At 39.7% G+C, this 19185-nt stretch overlaps 2 protein-coding genes across 3 annotated transcripts in view; one reads left to right on the forward strand and one right to left on the reverse strand.

Moving 5' to 3' along the window:
* Window positions 1-12465, forward strand: part of raph1b (Ras association (RalGDS/AF-6) and pleckstrin homology domains 1b) — a 61570-nt gene extending 49105 nt beyond the window's left edge. The window contains 5 exon segments of the mRNA XM_081360689.1: window positions 676-740; window positions 2284-2382; window positions 2597-2717; window positions 7569-7711; window positions 8452-12465. Coding sequence (XP_081216815.1) covers window positions 676-740; window positions 2284-2382; window positions 2597-2717; window positions 7569-7711; window positions 8452-11160 — 3137 coding nt within the window. The 3' untranslated portion in view covers window positions 11161-12465.
* On the reverse strand, window positions 12110-18780 carry spp2 (secreted phosphoprotein 2). 2 transcript variants are annotated; one of them, XM_081360601.1, is made up of 6 exons: window positions 18599-18780; window positions 17903-18024; window positions 14553-14675; window positions 13457-13564; window positions 12893-12938; window positions 12110-12809 (listed from the first exon to the last, which is right to left on the reverse strand). In XM_081360601.1, the coding sequence occupies exons 1-6, from the start codon at window positions 18654-18656 to the stop codon at window positions 12682-12684; spliced, it is 585 nt and encodes a 194-aa protein (XP_081216727.1). In that variant the 5' UTR covers window positions 18657-18780; the 3' UTR covers window positions 12110-12681. The 2 variants fall into 2 exon arrangements, with proteins under 2 accessions (XP_081216727.1, XP_081216726.1); XM_081360600.1 differs by having other exon boundaries at window positions 12315-12809; window positions 18563-18691.
* Between the last annotated feature and the right edge of the window lie 405 nt (window positions 18781-19185).

Genomic DNA, 19185 nt, shown 5'->3' on the forward strand with positions numbered 1-19185 from the left:
ATTTCAACAACATCTCTACAAACCTCAGCTGCTAATGAAACAACTCTGTGCTCAAACATTTGGTAATAGAGTGGTGTAGGTATGATGTCAGATCCCTGAAGTCTAATGGTGCGTTCAAGTCCTCCAGGTGTGTTCAAGTCACTTTCGTTGGAGTAAGATGGCAGTGTACGTTCTCTTAATTAATTACACAAAAATACAGCAAGGTTCTCAAACTCTAGTACTAGAAAATGAAGAACAAAGAATTAGGCAAACAAATCAAGGCAAACCTGTGCATCAGGTGTGCTTTGCTTTTTTATGTTTTTAATTAATTTATGAACCACTGCAAATTTTATCGTTACATATTACATTGTTATATTATAATGCCATCATATTCTGTGCAGGCAATTAGCTCAATACGCTGTAAATAGAAAAGCCTGACAATATCACTGCTAAATACCTTTTAAGTATTGTGGTGTTCCGCCATGTTTCTCACTGACACTTCCCCAACTCGTAAAGATCAGGGGCCTCATGTATCAATCTTGCGTACGCACAAAACTTTGCGTACGCCAGCTTTCACGCTCACGGTCGGATGTACTAACAGTGAAATTAACGCGAGAATGTGCGTTCCTCCACGCCAATTTCATGTCTGGTGTACGTACATTTCTCATTGTTTTTGTCCGTTGGCGACTCTTACAGGCAATAAAGTGAAGTTGCAAACATTACACAACGAATTGTTCTACAAGTCTATCGCACCACCAACCGTGGGAAGCATTACTATTAATTTGCTATTTATAAAATAATTGTCATATATTGTCACACAAGCCTTATGGGAATATTCTTCTATAAATTTTGCAATTAAGTAAGAACATATAAAAGCATATGCAAACTGATACAACCCTTAGTCTATGGCAATGACAGCTTTGGTTTAATGTCCACCTTTATATCAGACCATTTTTTTTTAAGGTCATTTAGGGTAGACTGTGTACAGTTGAGACATGTGTAGGCTACAGTTGAGACACGTCAACTGTACCCCCGATAGAGTTCTATTAGGAAACACTGTTTAGTTGTTCAGTGTTATGATAACAGTTTAAACGCCGTAATAGGACCAGCATAGGACACAAATGAAAATAAAATGTGATATTTGTGATATTTAAACTGTGTATTATTAATAAATATTGCTACATATCTTGTTCCTGCTTTATACATTTTAACCAGTGCTAATTTAAATAAAATGAATGAGTAGCCTATAAATGGATGAATAAACAAAAATGTTGCCCAATTGTTCTTTTCTTTATTTGTCTTTATTTGTAATATTTTCAATGAATGGTTAGTTACCTTCACATCATTATAAATTGGTGTCTCAACTTTTCAGTGTCTATTTTTGTATGAAAAATCAAAACGCAAAAAAGTTTCTCAACTGTACTCAGTCTACTCTACAGTGTGACTTTCAGATCCCACCGCATTGACGACATCAGCCAAACTCTCCCACTCATATTTTTTTCATTTTGTTATTAATTCTGGAGGACAAACTTCAAAATAAAACTTTTTTTTTCCGTTTCTACCTCCGATAGTAGCACCTCCAATTCACTTTCTGTAAAGTTTCGTTTCTTGTCACCATTTTCTTACTGTTTCTTTTGCCAAAGTGGACTCATTACCATATTTAAATTAATTTAATTAAGGGAGGAGACTGGGTGGGGCGTTGTGCTCGTGCATGTGCGCTCAAATTTACGTTAACTGGGATGTACAAAGAGAATATGCGTGGGATCCTTCGTACGCAGAGATTCATACATCTGGGTTTTTTTGTGCGTACGCACATTTACAGCTTTGTCCGTACGCAATGTTTTAGTATGAATTCAACGCAAGTCTTTGTACATGAGGCCCCAGGGCTTAAAGAAAATCCCGAGCTTCCCACTCATATTTACGACATTGTGGTGGCGTTCGTGTGCAACTCGTAAATACTATCTTTACGGGATGACTTGAACGCACCAAAATTCACTGCTGGTTCTTTCGAGATTTTCCTATGGGGTTTTATAACGGGGTTTTTCAATTTATGAGTAAAATAAAGCTGTTCTACAATGTACATGGCACACACTCACAAACTGACTTATCTAGTTATTAAAAACTCATGTTTTCAAAAATGAACATGACTGCTTCAGACTTCCACTAGGGGGCCTCAGTGATCCTCCAGGCCATAAACCCTTGTTGCTGCCTTCTAGTGGTTTATAAGTATTAGCAAGCCAAAGAAATTTTCTTGAACCATTGTCCTCTTCATTGTCTTTGTAACATTGTTGATTGTGCCCACAGCACCCTCAGATCCAGAAGAAGTCACAATATATCAAATACCTGTGCTGTGATGATGTCAGAACTCTACACCAATGGGTCAATGGGATTCGTATTGCTAAGGTAATCCCATGGCTTTTCCTGTCCTCTGTTTTATTAATTAATTAATGGAATTAATAAAAACCTATGGCCTCTCAACATGCTCTTCTAGTACAAGTTAATATGCCAAATTATTCATACAACTAACATTCTTCTGTATTTGAAAAATAACTTATTGCCAGAGCTTTCATTGGAAATTTCTTAAGCCTAATCTCTGCACATTGTGTTTTATGCACAGTATGGGAAGCAATTGTATGTGAACTACCAGGAAGCTATGAAGCGCACTGAAGCTGCCTATGACTGGTCTTCACTCTCCAGCACCAGCATCAAGTCAGGAACCAGCTCAGTCAGTATACCTGGTGAGTAACTTAGACCTACTGTAATCACTAGCTGCATTTTCCATTGCCCTTCACGTTGCGCAAATTAAATTGCGAATTGAAAATACGCCCAATGGAAACACGTCAATTTCGCAAAAACTCTCATATATCGCAAATATGCTCACATGAGGTGGTTTTTCAGACAATTTGAAAAAGGAATATTTCGCAAAACTGCAATGGAAACAGTTTTTTTGCATTTACAGGTCACCTGACGTACGTAAAAGTCGATCATTCTTTAAAGAAGGCGTGGTATGCTTGGACAGAAGATGAGACAGAGTTCTTTATTAAACTCATAAAAGACAAAAGAATTACGGGAATACTGTATTCTAAACAACAAAAGAAATGGCACAATTTATCAAGACCTTGAAGCAGATAGAAGTGAGAAACATCCAGAAACACCTCATACGTGACCGCTCCTAAGTATAGGCCGGGACACACCAAACCGACACCAAAGAACGAGCGCTGATGAAAGCCAACTGTGTTGTCACCTCGCGTCGCCTGCGTCGGGGGAAAAAAGCTGCACTTGAACACACAGAGAGAACTACAGCCGACTGTCAGCTAGAATGCACGTTCTGCACCTGCGTGTAAATGAGACATATGAGATATATTCGTCATTCAAAAAGGGAAACCTACTCTGCAGGCTGCAGATACACAAACCATAAACAAAGCAGTGCGTACTTACTGTTTTGAATATCTATCCTGCTAAACACTTTCTTTATTCTACGGAAGAGGATTAGGGCCAGGCAATAATAAAAAAAATAAAACCATCTCGAGATTAAAGTCATTATAATGCGAGATTAAACTCGTTAAATTTCGAGAAAAAAAGTCGAAATACAATCTTGAGAATAAACTCATTAAATATCAAGAAAAAAGTCGTTGTGTTGCGAGAAAAAACTCGTTAAATTTCGAGAAAAAAGTCGAAATACAATCTCGAGAATAAACTCATTAAATATCGAGAATAAAGTCGTTGTGTTTCGAGAAAAAAGTCGAAATACAATCTTGAGAATAAACTCATTACATTTCAAGAAGTCGTTGTGTTTCGAGAAAAAAAAGTAGAAATGAAATGTAGAGAATAACGCATTCGATCTGTGTTCATTAGCCTACTGATAGAGGACATGGCAGAGTTGGATCACTTAGTCAAGCTATATTTTAGACTTTCTTTCAGTAACAAAGCCGTCTAGGTCGGCTAGAGGAGGAGCTGTACTATCATGGAATAATGTCCACTTTAATGCACCCTATAGGCGGGTGAGAAACAGCGCCATGAATTATGCAGAAAATGCAAGACTGCTCTTTGTGCATTGTGTAATGTGTGAAGTTCAGCTTCATAAAACAATAATTCCACAGTAAAAACTGCTTAAAATTTGGATTTCGTTAGACAACAGCTCTTCTATAATGGGATAATGTCCACTTTAACGCACCCTGCGGCCTAAATGCACAACTAGTAGGAATGATGGCGATCATGGATCAAGAAGGCGACTCTGAATTTGTTTGCCCCATTTAAAACTTTAACGGCCCATAAAAAAACCGGTAGCCTACAGAAATTTGTGCCAATATTTCGGTTTCCACTAGATCAATATATGCTCTATTACTCCCAGTCGGATTTAACGCACCCTTACATATGGGTGAGAAATGCAGAATTTCTTCATTCATTTCTAACACAGCTTGGTGCGAGCAATGCCATACACACAGGGTGCTTAAGGAAGCGTCGCGTCATTTAAAGGGGAGGTCCGCGCGTCAATAAGTAGCCTAACGAATAAGTAACTGGATTCAGCCTCGTATGCAATGAACTCTGATCGAATGCGTTATTCTCTATATTTCATTTCGACTTTTTTTCTCGAAACACAACGACTTTATTCTCGAAATTTAATGAGTTTATTCTCACAATTATTTCGACTTTTTTTCTCGAAATTTAACGAGTTTTTTCTCGAAACACAACGACTTTATTCTCGATATTTAATGAGTTTATTCTCAAGATTGTATTTCGACTTTTTTTCTCGAAATTTAACGAGTTTTTTTCTCGAAACACAACGACTTTATTCTCGAAATTTAATGAGTTTATTCTCAAGATTGTATTTCGACTTTTTTCTCGAAATTTAACGAGTTTTTTCTCGAAACACAACGACTTTATTCTCGATATTTAATGAGTTTATTCTCAAGATTGTATCTTGACTTTTTTTCTCGAAATTTAACGAGTTTAATCTCGCATTATAATGACTTTAATCTCAAGATGGTTTTATTTTTTTATTATTGCTTGGCCCTAATACTCTTCCGTATTATTCCACTCCGCTCATGTTAATATTGAAATATTCGCCAAGGAACACTCAGGTAAGATGACGTAACATTAGAACAGCCTTCTATCTGTACTGTTTTGACTTCATTGGTCGCTGTTTTGCTATTATTCTCGTGCAGTGACTCGTTCACTAAGTTGAATAGCCAATCCGAGTTCTCTCTCTCACCGACGGCCCGATGCCGATTCAACATGTCGAATCGGCCGAAAAAAAGCCGACGAGGACCAATTTAAGCCGACTGTGCGGAACCGTCCGGAACACACTGAGAAAACTTAGTCGGTCGATGCACAAAAACTACCCGACGGCCGTCCGTCGGCTTGGTGTGTCCCGGGCTTAAGGGGCTTTGCTTGCCATTAATGCGTGGATAACACACCTACGTCTCCTTCGATTAAAATACGACTAGTGCGGTGGCTGCAATATACGTAAACCTTTACCCTTACCAGAGGTGTAAAATACTTGAGTAATTTTACTTGATTACTGTACTTAAGTATTATTTTGGGGGATTTTTACTTTACTTGAGTACAATTAAAAATCAGTACTTTTACTTTTACTTAATTACATTTTTAAGAAAAAAAAAGTACTTTTTACTCCTTACAATTTTATTTACAGTCAAAAAGATCAGTTCATTCTATTTTTCCTTGCTATTACTAAACCAATTGAATTGCGCTGATGCCTAGTTTAATTAAGTTTAGTGTCTAGTCTAATTTAATGAGATTTATTTTCACATTTCACCAAATTGGTCAGACATGTTCATTGGTCCTTTGGAAGTGACGTCATGTCGCATCTATTACCACAATGCACAGCACCTTGACCTAGAAATTAGAGAAATTATAACAGTCATTCTCAGGGGGAAAATCCAGCAGCCGAAGAGCGTACCACCCCCGGGGGCCGCCATTGGCTAACAAGCCATCACCTGCTGTTAGCATTCCATTGACTTCCATTTGGTAGGAGTGTAACGGTTCACAAAATTCACGGTTCGGTTCGATACGATACACTTGTGTCACGGTTCGGTTCGGTACGGTTCGATACAGCAAAAAGAAAGAAATGCCAGAGAAATTTCCTTGATTACATTTTTTTTTTTTTTTTTTTTCATAAAGAATGATTTTTTTTTTTACTTTGAGCAATTCTGGAGCTATAATTGACTCTTCTAAGGAGCATATAAAACAAAACAGCTCCTTGGAAAAAATGAAATTTAATATTGTAGTAGTTATAAACAAAGGTTTATTTTAGTTCAGATTAACATTTGAGGGCAGCAATTGTATTCATAATGTCAAAATAAAACTGACATAATGGCATTGATTGGCATTCAATGGCATTGAAGGCATTGTAACCTACTATTCCTGCCAAACTTCCATGTTCCATGTCAGCGCTGTTTGATCCGTTAATAAAGGAGAAATGTGAATGTTTCTCACTAGATCTCGCAGCGATGTTATTACTTCTGTGGCGAATTCAAATGCTTTCTTTACTGGATATCTTATTAGCGCTGTGTAATAACAGTGTCGCTTGATCAAGATCGGCTCGCGCTGCACTGCTCCAAACTGATAAACGGCCCTTCAACCACACAATAACGAGCAGTTTCGTTCCTCTTGCATTACGTTTGCCATTTGATGTTGGGAAATGTTGTGGTCGTGCCGGCGTCTCTTACATTATGAGCGCGCTTGCCACGTGCAACGTGCCTACATTTGAAATAACTACATTTTGGTCGGCAGGAAAAATGGTCCAACGAACCGAACCGTTCTACGAATACGTGTATCGTTACACCCCTACATTTTGGCGTCACTTTGACAGCGAATAACTTTACATCTGAGGCATTTGAAGACTCCATTTGTCCATTGTTTATGGTCCAAAATCAGCCACAGGATCAAGAGCACCAGTGGCTGTACCTTAGCGAATTCTTTTCTTTTAGTGGTAAAAGCATGTTTAGTTGATTGTTTAAAGAATGTTGCATATAGGCATTAGATAGTAGTCTTATAGTTTGATAAATAAATACAATTAAATACAAACAGTTCTAAAGCAGGATAAAACCTTGTATGTGGTTCATTCACTTCATGATTTTAGAGATTAAAAGCTTAAACAAGAATCTCTAGTTTTCATTCTTGCTATTACTTTTACTTCTTTAATACTCAAGTACAATTTTAATGTGGTACTTTTTTACTTTTACTCGAGTACGAGTCTTTTACTTTTAATTGAGTAAAATTTTCCCTCAGTACTTTTACTTTCACTTGAGTAACATTTTTTAGTACTTTTTACACCTCTGACCCTTACCAACATACGTTGCCATGATGTTTGGAATGACTTATCGCCAGAGGGAAAAAAATTTGACATTTAGAAGATATCGTACAAGTTTTGCGCAATTCTGTAATGGAAACCAGGCTACTGACTGTTCCTTTATAAAAAACTTTTTTGCATGTTTTTCTACTGTAATTTCTAGAAATATAAGCATTGGCAGTTCTGGAGCATTTCTTTGAATGATAGTGATTTTACTGACTTGCATTACTGTAAGTGTATGGGTTATTGTTAATGTTTAATCTGTTTGTGCTTAAAGAGTCACAGTCAAACCACTCTAGCCAGACAGACAGTGGTATGTCCGATGGCACTTCATCCTCCCATGCCCGCTCCCAGAGTGTGGTCAGTTCAATCTTCTCTGAGGCCTGGAAGAGAGGGACTCAGATAGAGGAGAGCACAAAGGTGAGTTCTTCTTTCTCATTTTGTTCTGAAGAGACACACCTTTGCTCTTTACCTGCCACTTTCTTCAATTAATCTATTGATAAAACACTAAGATGAACCAATTATTTAAAGGAAAAGTTTACACAAGGGTGAAAATTCCATCATCATTTGCTCACCTTCATGTCCTAAACTTGTGTGACTTCCTTTCTTTTGTGGAACACAAAAGGATTCTGTAAACTGTGCTGGTCACTTTTCTCCATGCAGTTGCAATAAATTATGTTTTCAATGATATCAAACCCTTAACGAATCTTAAATTCTGTTTTTTTTCAAAGAGTGCTACTGTGTGGCTTAAGAAGAATTGGAATATAGTTCAAGTTGTATGGACCCCTCTTATGGTCATTATTGAATCTTCATATCTTTAGTCCTCATTATTTTTAACTGTATAAAAAATCTAAATTTCTCCATTTGTGTTCCAAGGAAGAAAAGGTAATTCAGGTTTGTAACGACATGAAATTAGGTGCTGAAATATGTAGTGAAATCTTCATTTTTGGGTGACTATTCTTGTGTGCCAGTGCTACCTTGACATTTCAAATGCCTAATTTTTATGACACCCATTTCAAGTTTTAGAGTCTATACTAATGATCTGATGACCTGAATGAAGTGTATTTAAATAGGGATATATATAAATATAAGATATAGAAATAAGAAATATCACATTATTGATTTTTGTTGATTTTTTTTTTTTTTTTTTTTTGGTTCAGGCAAGACCAGAATCAATCCGTTCTACCCATTCAAGCCATAGCACCCATTCTTCTCATCATGTGCCCCAACAGCAGCATCCACACCTACAGCAACAGCCAAATGCACATTTAATTCCACAGTCACGTGGAAGTGTCCACCAAGCTCCAACACAGGCACCACCCCAAGCAACTCCAGCCCCACCACCTCCTCCTCCTCCACCACCACCTCCCCCACCACCTCCTATTTCCAATATCCCCCACCATGCTACTCCTACCATGTTTGCCAAATACAGTACTATCACTCGCCTGCAGAATGCTTCTCAGGCTATAAGTCACCACAAACCTCAGCCTCAAATCCAGCACCAAGTGCCACCAGTCTCTCCGGTATCCAAACCACAATCAAACAATATTCCACCAGGGGCAAACATCCCACCTCCTCCTCCTCCACCTCCACCTGCCCCAATGCCTCCGCCAGGATCAGCCATGGCTGTTTTGAAGCTTGGTCCACCAGCCCCAGCAGCAGTTGTACAGTCCTCCCCTCTGCCCCCCTCACCACCACCACCTCCTTCTCCAATAATGCCCATGGAGTCACAGCCTCTACCACCTCCTCCTCTCATAAAACCTACGCAGTCACAACCTCCCCCACCTCCTCCTCCCATAATGCCCATGCAGTCACAACCTCTACCACCTCATCCTCTCTTAAAACCTACGCAGTCACAGCCTCTACCACCTCCTCCTCTCATAATGCCCATGCAGTCACAACCATTACCACCTCCTCCACCCATAGTGCCAATCCAATCACACCCTTTACCACCTCCTCCACCCCCTCTCCAGGCTAATGGCCTTCCCCCTCCTCCACCACTCTCTACAGTCCAGGCACCTTTCAAAACCAATGGAATCAAGCCGGTTCTTGCCCAGAAATTTTCCAATGTAACCCAGGACGTATTGCCCCCAGCCAATCAGACCCCTTTTCCCCCACCACCTGCACCTATTCTCCCTCCTCAACAGCATGTTGTTCCAGCTCCAAATCCACCACCTCCACCATGCCCAACACAGCTGCCAATTCAACCAGCAGTTTTACCAAAAACTTTCACTGGTGGATTTCTACCCCAAACAGCACCCAAAACTTCCCATGGCATTTTTCCAGTATCCCCAGTAGCTCCATCACCTCAAGTTCCAGCGCCGCCACCACCACCTCCCCCTCCTCCTCCACCTCCAGCACCATTGAAGAACCAACCCCCACCAACACTACCCAAGCAGCACAGCATCTCCAAGACACTGCCCCTCGCCAGTCAAACCTCATCAGTGCCATCCCTGGTTAAGCAGCTTGCTAGCCAGTTTCCTGTTGCATCTCCTGCTGTGGCCAATCAAGCGGAGAGCCACAAAGCTCCACAGTCCCCACCTGCAGTAAAGGCTAAACCAAAATGGCAGCCTATAGGTCAAGCCCAGCAGCAACAGTGGTCACCTGAGTTTCCACCACCTCCACCAGAGAGTACCCTTGCTTTTCCTTCTCCACCACCACCTCCTCCTCCTCCTCCTCCAGGTCCCACCCCTCCTCCACCCCCTCCTCCTCCTCCAATGTCAGGCCCTACCCCTCCTCCTCCCCCTCCTCCTCCTCTGATGTCAGGCCCTCCCCCTCCTCCTCCTCCCCCTCCTCCTCCTCCTCCTCCTCCTCCTCTTCTGATGTCAGGCCCTACCCCTCCTCCTTTTCTGATGTCAGGCCCTACCCCTACCCCCCCTCCCCCTCCCCCTCCCCCTCCGATGTCAGGCCCTACCCCTCCTCCCCCTCCTCCTCCAATATCAGGCCCTACCCCTCCTCCTCCTCCTCCCCCTCCCCCTCCTCCCCCTCCGATGTCAGGCCCTACCCCTCCTCCTCCTCCTCCTCCCCCTCCCCCTCCTCCTCCGCTGATGTCAGGCTCTCCTATCAGAAAGTCCCCCTCTAGCTCAGCTGCAGGTGTCAAGAAACCTCCACCGACTCCTCAACGCAACCAGTACCAGGAGTCCTGCAGAAACTTGGTGAGCAAGTTTAACCCTAGTTCTGCGTCTTCATCAACATCAACCTCCAGCATCTCACCCTCCAAAGAGTTTTCTACAGGTCCACGCGCACCCCCCAAACCAGGGAAGCTCAATCTGGCAAATCTTCCTTTGGCTTTGCAGAACAAATTTAATCAGAACCGCCAATCAACTGCAGACTTCCCATCCCCTCCACCCCCAGAGAATGAATTCTTCCCTCCTCCCCCACTGGAGTCTGACCTCCCTCCACCACCGCCCCTTCCAGGTGATCCAAATGGTGTGTCTCCAAAAATAGCTGTGGTCAATCCCCAGCCCCAGCCTGCCTGGGGCAAGAGTTCTCTGAAGAAGTCGCAACCTCCAGCATCACTTCGTTGTAACAACACTATTAGAGGGTCTCCACCGCTCTCACCACCTTCCATACAAGGGGGCCCTATTCTGCCATCTTCTCCCAAAGGCACCACGCAACCCAACTTCTTGGAGGACCTTAACAAGACACTGAAACGCAAGTCTTCACGAGTCTTGGGAGACAAAGTGGACCCTGTGGCCACAATGGATGACATGGCTTTGCCACCACCTCCCCCTGAAGTTCTGCATGACCAACAGAGGCACAGTGGTAGTGGCTTCATGTCCGGGAATATCTCAGGCTATGCAACGCTACGGAGAGGGCCGCCTCCAGCCCCACCCAAGCGGGACCACAGCACCAAACTAACAAACTGATACAACTTCAACTTTTCTTGGACACTCTTGCTTGCTAATTTCATGTCTGTCATAGTTGTAGAGGGGAAGCCATCATTTTGTTGATTATGCTCAGCTTGTTCTGTACAAAACGACTCAAGAAATTTCAGCTTTACTGTGACTTTGTGACAGTGCATCAGTTTCATTTTCAAACACTGAGTGATTCCACTTCAGCACCTTGGTACTGCATGGAAGACAAAACTGCATAATATAAAATAATCTTATTGATTTTTGGGAAGACGAATGTTTTGAACTTTGGGGTTGGGTGGGATTTTTAATTTTGATTTTATATTCTTTTTATATTATTATTTAATAATCTGAAGACATTTTGTTATTTTAGACTGCATTTTTTTAAATAATTGGATGGTTATTGTTGTTTGAGGAGTATTAGATGTATAGGTCGATGTAGACTGTGTGTTTGGTTGGTATATTAGTTCGGCACGACTTTCATCAATTATGTGGCAGATCCAGTGCTCAGTGGATACATCTATTCTGATCACTATTATTCTTTGAGCCACTTTAAGTGCGTTTTAAATGTAATTGTCAAAATTGTAACATGAAGGAGGAGTTGTTCAGGGAGTTGCCTCAATGTCTAGTTCTGTGAGACTGTGGAATGTTTGCTTTTTTTTATTAGACCTGTTTAAAATTGAGATATTCTCATTTGCTGCAGTATCTTTGTCTAGGTAAAACAAATTACTGCCTTGCTGTTCCTTGTTAGTCCTAGGTGAACATTCAAGCTGACATTTACAAATTGTTCACCTATGAAGAGATGGACTTTTAAGTCATGTGACTGAATGACACAATCATTATTCACATAGATTTATCTTATATCCTGTATTATAACCTGTATTATTGACTCATGAATACAGCCTTGCCTTAAAAAGATTCTAGAACATGCGTATCAAACAACCTATCAAAATATTATCACCTTACAAGAAAAGACCATTTTATTACATAAAAGTTACATTTCCCTGTTGGTTTTACCGGTCAAAGGATTCTGGCTGATTTTCCCCATTCAGACATGACATGCAACTTCAGAATCTTACACTAAGTACCAATCTGTAATGGCTCTATAAGAGCGACTTGGCATATGTACAAACAAGTATGCATATTATCTCATGTCCACATTTCATTTTGAAGAATTTGTTTATTGAATGTACTTACAATATCATGAAACTTTTCAGGCTGTTGAGAAGTGACTAAATGAAGTTAATATTAAATTATTATAGTATCCGGTCTTGATCCATTTAAGGTCTATGAACATCATGCTCTGCATATCTCTCTGCAAAATGTGTAATTTAAAATGAAATTATACATATTGATATCCATGCTTCTGTTCTTTTCATTGGGTTTCTTGGGGAGGTTGATGTCAGCAGGTATCTATTAACATTATATAGGAAGCCAGTGGCAATATCCGTAGTACAGTAGTCTTTTCATTTAGCTTTGTATTTGTAGCACCTTAATATTTGTATGAAGAATCTTCATGTGATTTTATTCTGCAGGTCAGTGATATGGCAGGTGATTGTTGAAATGGTCGCCACGAACATGGTTGGTTTCCCTGTTGTCGTGATGGCCAGCATGAATTGGTGGAGACACATTAATGCTTGGTGATAAAGTTGAATGTGTGCGGTCTACAAATATGACAAGAGCATTATCAACATGGTCACAATACACCAAATATAAAAGTGTAAAAAAATTACATAAATTTGTTTACCTCTAGTCCCAAAATGATTTAAATCGTAGTATAATCCTAATCCCCCCTGTTGGTAGAAAGAAGTCATCATCAAATGATTTCACATTGCCCCTCTCAGCAACTTCAGGTTAATCAAATTATTTCATTAATTGATCAGTCATTCAGTCGTGGATTTTTTTAAATGTTGTGTAAATAATTTATATAATCATATTAATATTCAATATATTGAACTATCCTGGACACTTTACATGCTTCTGCACAAGTCAATGAATAGTTTTTTTTTTTCAAGTTACATTTACTGATGCAAATCATTCTAGCCCTTCCTGCTGGTTGCCAGTCACAACTCGGAGTGTACACGTTTACCTCACATTAAGTGACATTAGTTCAACCTTGCATTATATAAGAACAAAATGGCTCAGAAGAAAAAAAAAATTGCCACTTTGCCCTTGATGATAAACATATTTTGTGATATTAATGTGTTTTAAAAACGTGTTTTAGGGTTTCATAGCCCTTTAAAATTCAGCTCATTCTGTATCATGCTACTGTTTGCAAGTCCATGGTGAACCACGTTATGTTCACACTCACCTCCTCACTGGACTCCGAGCTCGAGCTGTCTGCCTTTGTGCATCTGAGAGAGATGATGCGACTGAGCTCCTGAGCCACTCGTGCTCTGATATAGCACCCTGCCTCAGACTAAAACACCATGGGAATGGACAGGAATCAAATAAGATTCAATAATTATTACAAACCATTATACAAAGTCAGTCCAGTCACTACAGATCATTACTTGTTTTTAAAAAATATTAATGACATCAAACTTTTGAATGATAGTGAATAGGAAATGTCAAATATATAAATATATTGTACATAGATCATAGGTCTTTCACCATTTTCTATCAAATAAAATTATTACATTTGTACATTAAATACAAATATAGGCGCTATTTCATTCTATTTCACTTTGTTGTGGTTTCTAGATAACATACGTGTGTGTGTGTGTGTGTGTGTGTGTGTGTGTGATTATGATGGGTAAATTTATATTGAAAATTAATACCACTCACAGCAGTTATACAAACTATTTACATATTGCATCCTGTTTTCTACCACAATTCAAGTTCAGCCACTGAATTGGAAACAAAAAGGAGTGGGGTGCATCTCAATCAGCTCCCTTAGTTTAGTAGTCAGGGCACTTATCAGGGACAGGGAGTCTGCCATTTTTAGAGCTGTCTCAATCGCAAAATCCTAGCAGTGCACTGAAACTTTTGCTCTTTAAATAGTCCCAAAATTCGAAGGGAAAAGTCCACAATTCCCCTAACGGAAGTTCTTAAGTCATGTTGCCGGAAATAGAGTAATCAGTGTCCAAATGTGTAGTGAGCAAGGATCCTTACTACAGTGCCGAATTCATGTACACGATATATACTGATTCATGAGGAAGCTAGGGAGCTGACTGAGAGATTAAATTGCCTCTGTCAATTCAGTTTTGAATGGTGCACAGCCCTGGTACAACTGCACTGAGACTAACTACAGTATGCCATTAGAGACACCAGCTGTTCTGTCACAATATAAACATACAAATAAGAGCACTAACTGCTTTTAAGTTTCATAAACACCAGTTATCTATAGGCCAACCCAGACCTCAATCATGTCAATCATCACATAATATTAATGTGAAATAACTTACCACAAAAAAACCTTTGCGGTACATGCAGCCCTGAGGGTCGGCCGCAGAGGTCTTCTGGCACTCGGTCTCCCTAATGCCAAACCTCAGATGCAGATCATATGTGTCCATTCCCAGAGGAACAATCTTAAAATGAGTAAAAGAAAATTATCAACAGTTAGTTATCACAGTACAATCACTGACAATATGAAAGCTAGTATTCGCTGCTAATTATGTTTTTGGTTTTGTTGCCTAGCTTTTTTTTAACTATTCATTTTGTTGTACTGTAGGCTACTTCTCTTACCATCCCTCAATCTTAGGGCTTAACCCTGGGTTATTGTTGTTCTAGCCCCCACTTTTAAAGTCGCCATTAAAGTAACAACATGTAACTTTTCAACCTTCATAATATATTTCCAAGACCCTTGTGATAGTACATCGACTTACAGTAGGTTGAATGAGACGTCTGCCAGAGCCTGACGGGGTCTGTATCGCTTTTACTGGCACTATGTAACTTCGGGGTGCGGGTAGTAACCAGCGCTCAAAAAGAACTACAAAATTCGACTGCTTTACGGCATACGTCACTTTGCCCACCACTTCCTCAAATGTGGCCAACCAGCGCGTTTGTTTTCGTACGTCTGTTTTCGTCATGGCTGAAGCAGCAGCGAAACGTAAGAAGTCCAAGGTTTTGTCAGAGTAGAGTCGGAAGAGGAAAAGGGAGAGTGATAAACTGAAAGACAGGACGAGGATCAATATTGGTCGAGCGTTTGCTCGCTGGCGTTAGCTTATGGAGGAGGAGAGTTACCAGACCGATGCTGACTTGGCCGTCATGCTGTTGAACTAGTAAGTAACTGTAAATTGCTTGCATACTATCTTTAGTTTTTCTAATCTGTTGTCTGCCTGGCTACGTTACGGAAACTATCTGGTCCTCCATTTATCTTCATGAATCAGCTAGTAGATGAGCGAATTATCAATCTGGTAGCTAGTAAACACTAACATGGTAGTTTTAGATGGTTAGGATGCTATCGCTATCATCCTCGTTCAGATTTGAGCATTGCAATCGACATGCAAATCGCAAATGTTTGAGTTAAAATGTTTAGTCTACTAAACATACAAATTATGAAAGGGGGAAGATTAATAATATTATCATTGCCCATATGAAAAAAACCTGCATGCTTCATATACAGTAACCGTAAATCATTTTACGACAGCGGTAATGGACAATTCCGCTTCCAACCTGTAGGGCGACCGCAGAGGAAAAGTTCCATGTTGTTGCTTTAAGTTTTCTTCTTCTTTTTTTTAGTATGGAATATTGCAGTATTCATTATAAATGATTTATCCATGCATGTCTTTTTCTATGTGCCCTCGTAATCTTTAAAGTGTAAGTTGCAGGTTAAATTTTTCACGAAGATAATGCAATGTGTTTATTAAACATAAAGATAAGAACTGCCCACCATTGTTTTTTATACCAAAATGCTGATATAATATGAAAAGTTGGCACTTTTAACAGTGGTTTTAACCGCTCCCGCTCCCTTCCACTAGATGGAGCGTGACGTCACAAGAGGAACTCACTAGTAGAGTTACCGGCATAGTCATAGCTATAGATGCCTTACATAACTACAGACAAGTTGGTTGTATGTTTTATTTGATAAAAAAATTATGGATAAAATAACTCAACTGTTAACATACTCGTGTGTGCTGACTTCAAGGGGACCGTGATCCTGCCTGAAATGAGAATAAGCTATTCGCAAAACAAACGGGTTCAGGCACGTCAGATCAGCCGGTCGCGGGTCGAGCTGCTCCACTAAACTAAACGCGTTCACCTCACGGCAGCACACACTCTCCACTGCTGATAGCCCACACACACACAGTGATGGGGACATCGATCTCTCTTTTTCTTTTCTGACAATAAACATCGCTAATTAAATCGTGAGAAATTGATAACGCGTGGACTGAGGAAGGGTATTACATGACGTTTGAGGCGTCGATGAGACTAGCGATTGCGCCTGACGTGCAGCTCTGATTTGGACTGAGTTAACGTTACTGTAAGTAAATAATGTCTTCAGTCGTTGTCCCTCCTTGCTATTCTACATGACGGCAATATTTTGAAAAGACTTGCTTGTTCTGTTATATTATCCGGGTTAAGTTTGCACCAGGCTAGACTTGCTCTAACGTAGCTAACGTTACTCACCGGGACACCTGGCTAACCCTCCACTCATTCTCCTCACACCAAGCATTAATAACTCTTTGAGTGCCATGGCTCCCCTCTCTCACGCCTGACCAGTTAAAAATTGTAGGGCTGTGGTCCATAAAGAATTTGATGGTTTCCCACATCCTCAGTCGTTCTCCAAATAGCCATAATACAGTAGGAATCTAGCAGAGTATGGGTTGCGAGTTCCTCTTGTGACGTCATCACCCAGTAACTGAAAAACACGCTACGTTTGAAGAAACCCTAATAAATGTTATTTTAACGCATTTTAAGACAGAAATAATTAAATATATACATATAGAGCACTTTAATTTACACATTAATTGGCTGTGGTGGTTAACCTGCAACTTACACTTTAATCAAAATAAATTCCCCTCCCTCTTACAGCGTCATTCAACGTGCCCCTCACATGAGATCACATTAATGATCCAATCACATCCCGATGGACAAAATCAAGTCACATTATAACTTCAGTTTTTTGCCGACTTTATACCCGGGTAGAGGAACGTTCCTAGGCCTACTTGTAATTTAGAGGCAGGGTTATCATCACCGTTTTTTACTCAATTATGAAACCCTGTTCCGGAGCAGGGTTAATTAGCGCCACTCTAGCGGTGTTAACCCCACATTGTAGAGCCACAACATGTAGGCTACAGTGTGAAATGATGCAGTATTAGAACGTTATGACTCGTGTGTCATGTGCTAGTCACAGAAACACCTCATGTTGTATAAATAGTACGTTTCAGTACTTGAGGGGGAAATTTCAAATGGTCAACTCAACTGAAGAGACTATTTCATTCTTATCTTTATAGTCGAAAAGTCTATTCAGAAAAAAAAACCCACTTGAATAACACTCAGCAATATATAATATGAGGTCACATGCTGTGTACATCCAATCAATGTCACTGACACGCAAATAAGAACATTAACCCAGGGTTTAGGAATGTACTGTGTGAAAACTAAGTCAGCTTATTAAGACATGATTAATTGTTAACCCTGGGTAAATTTTGAGCAATGTTAAACGTGAAGCAAGATCAAGATAACCCAAGATTATCTTGGAGGACCCAGGGTTAACTATGTCAAGTGTGAAAATCCCATGATGACTAGATCCTATAGTCACCCTACACCAGTTTTGCCAGATAAAACAGTTTTTGTAAGAGCGTGTACTGACCCTCTTCACAGATGCCTTGGATACTCTGTAGAGGTGATTCCTGGCATAACGTGCATTGATCTGATTGAGGGCCATCTGTAGAGCATCATCCGCTTTAGAGCTGAGCTCAAACAGAGGAAGGCCTATGGTTGCACCACAGAGGTCCTGTTACTCATTTAGAAATTTACAAGTATAGTCCCAAACAGTTAGCCTACTTTTAGGCTTTAAAGTTAAACATTAAAAGATTTCAAAGATTAAACGTTTTATTAATAAAAACAAAGTACCCTGATAGCACACGTACATCACGGAGACGTCTATTTGATGTGCGAATTTACATATTTTTTAGAGTGTTTGCTCATCTGCAATAGAATTTCCTGACAGATATCAAATAAACGTTTAGAAGAGGCCTTTAAGATGTTTATGATTTAGAATGTATGTAAAGCTGACATCTTAAAGACGTCTATAAGATGTTAGTAAACAGCAGATGCTTTCCAGATAAAGTGATCTTTAACAGACATCTTGCAGGCGTACGTGTGCTATATGGGTAGTTTTAACTCTTGACTTAGATTTCAGCAATGCAAAGTACAATATCTGCCTATCTTTTTCTGTTGTTAATCAAATACTATACTAACATGTTAGTCTTACCAGAGTATCATAAGATAATTATTCTTTATGTCTTACCAGTCAAGTGATGCAAATGATGCATGTCAGACTCACCTAAACCTCCAAAAACCTGCAGGAACAAATACAGAAAAACACAGCACTTCATTTTCATCTGTCAGTCAGACTGGACGCTTTTACCACCAAACAGTCGCGTTTTTAACTGGTATGGCTTTTAGACCTCCTCCTCCTTTCCTAGTACAAGGCGTTGTTTAATTTGGCATCACTCTCCTGTCCGTGCACATCTGGGTAAAGAGGAACTTTATCATACAGACTCAATGCTTGTTTTACCCAGAATATGTTCTGATAATCTGATTTAAAAAAAAATTAGTGTGTACAATTAACTGTAAAGATGTTGGACATTTGAATGCAATGAAAAGCAGTTTAAATTACACAGTGCTACTGTAATGTAAATGATTTCATAGTAAATTAATCGTTTATTAATTCATTTATAATGTTACCATGTGACAATTATATTTAAATGCATAAAACTACTTTAAAATGCTATAAAAAAATAGTTTTTCTGGGTAAAAATATGAGTCACCTTAAAATTTACAGTAATGCAATGTTACAGAGGTTTCTGCATGATGGATATATTTTATTTAAATAGTTGATTCTTGTTTATGTATTTTATTATTATGCTT

This window comes from Scardinius erythrophthalmus, assembly GCF_964197995.2.
Source record: "Scardinius erythrophthalmus genome assembly, chromosome: 3".
Lineage (NCBI taxonomy): Eukaryota > Metazoa > Chordata > Actinopteri > Cypriniformes > Leuciscidae > Scardinius > Scardinius erythrophthalmus.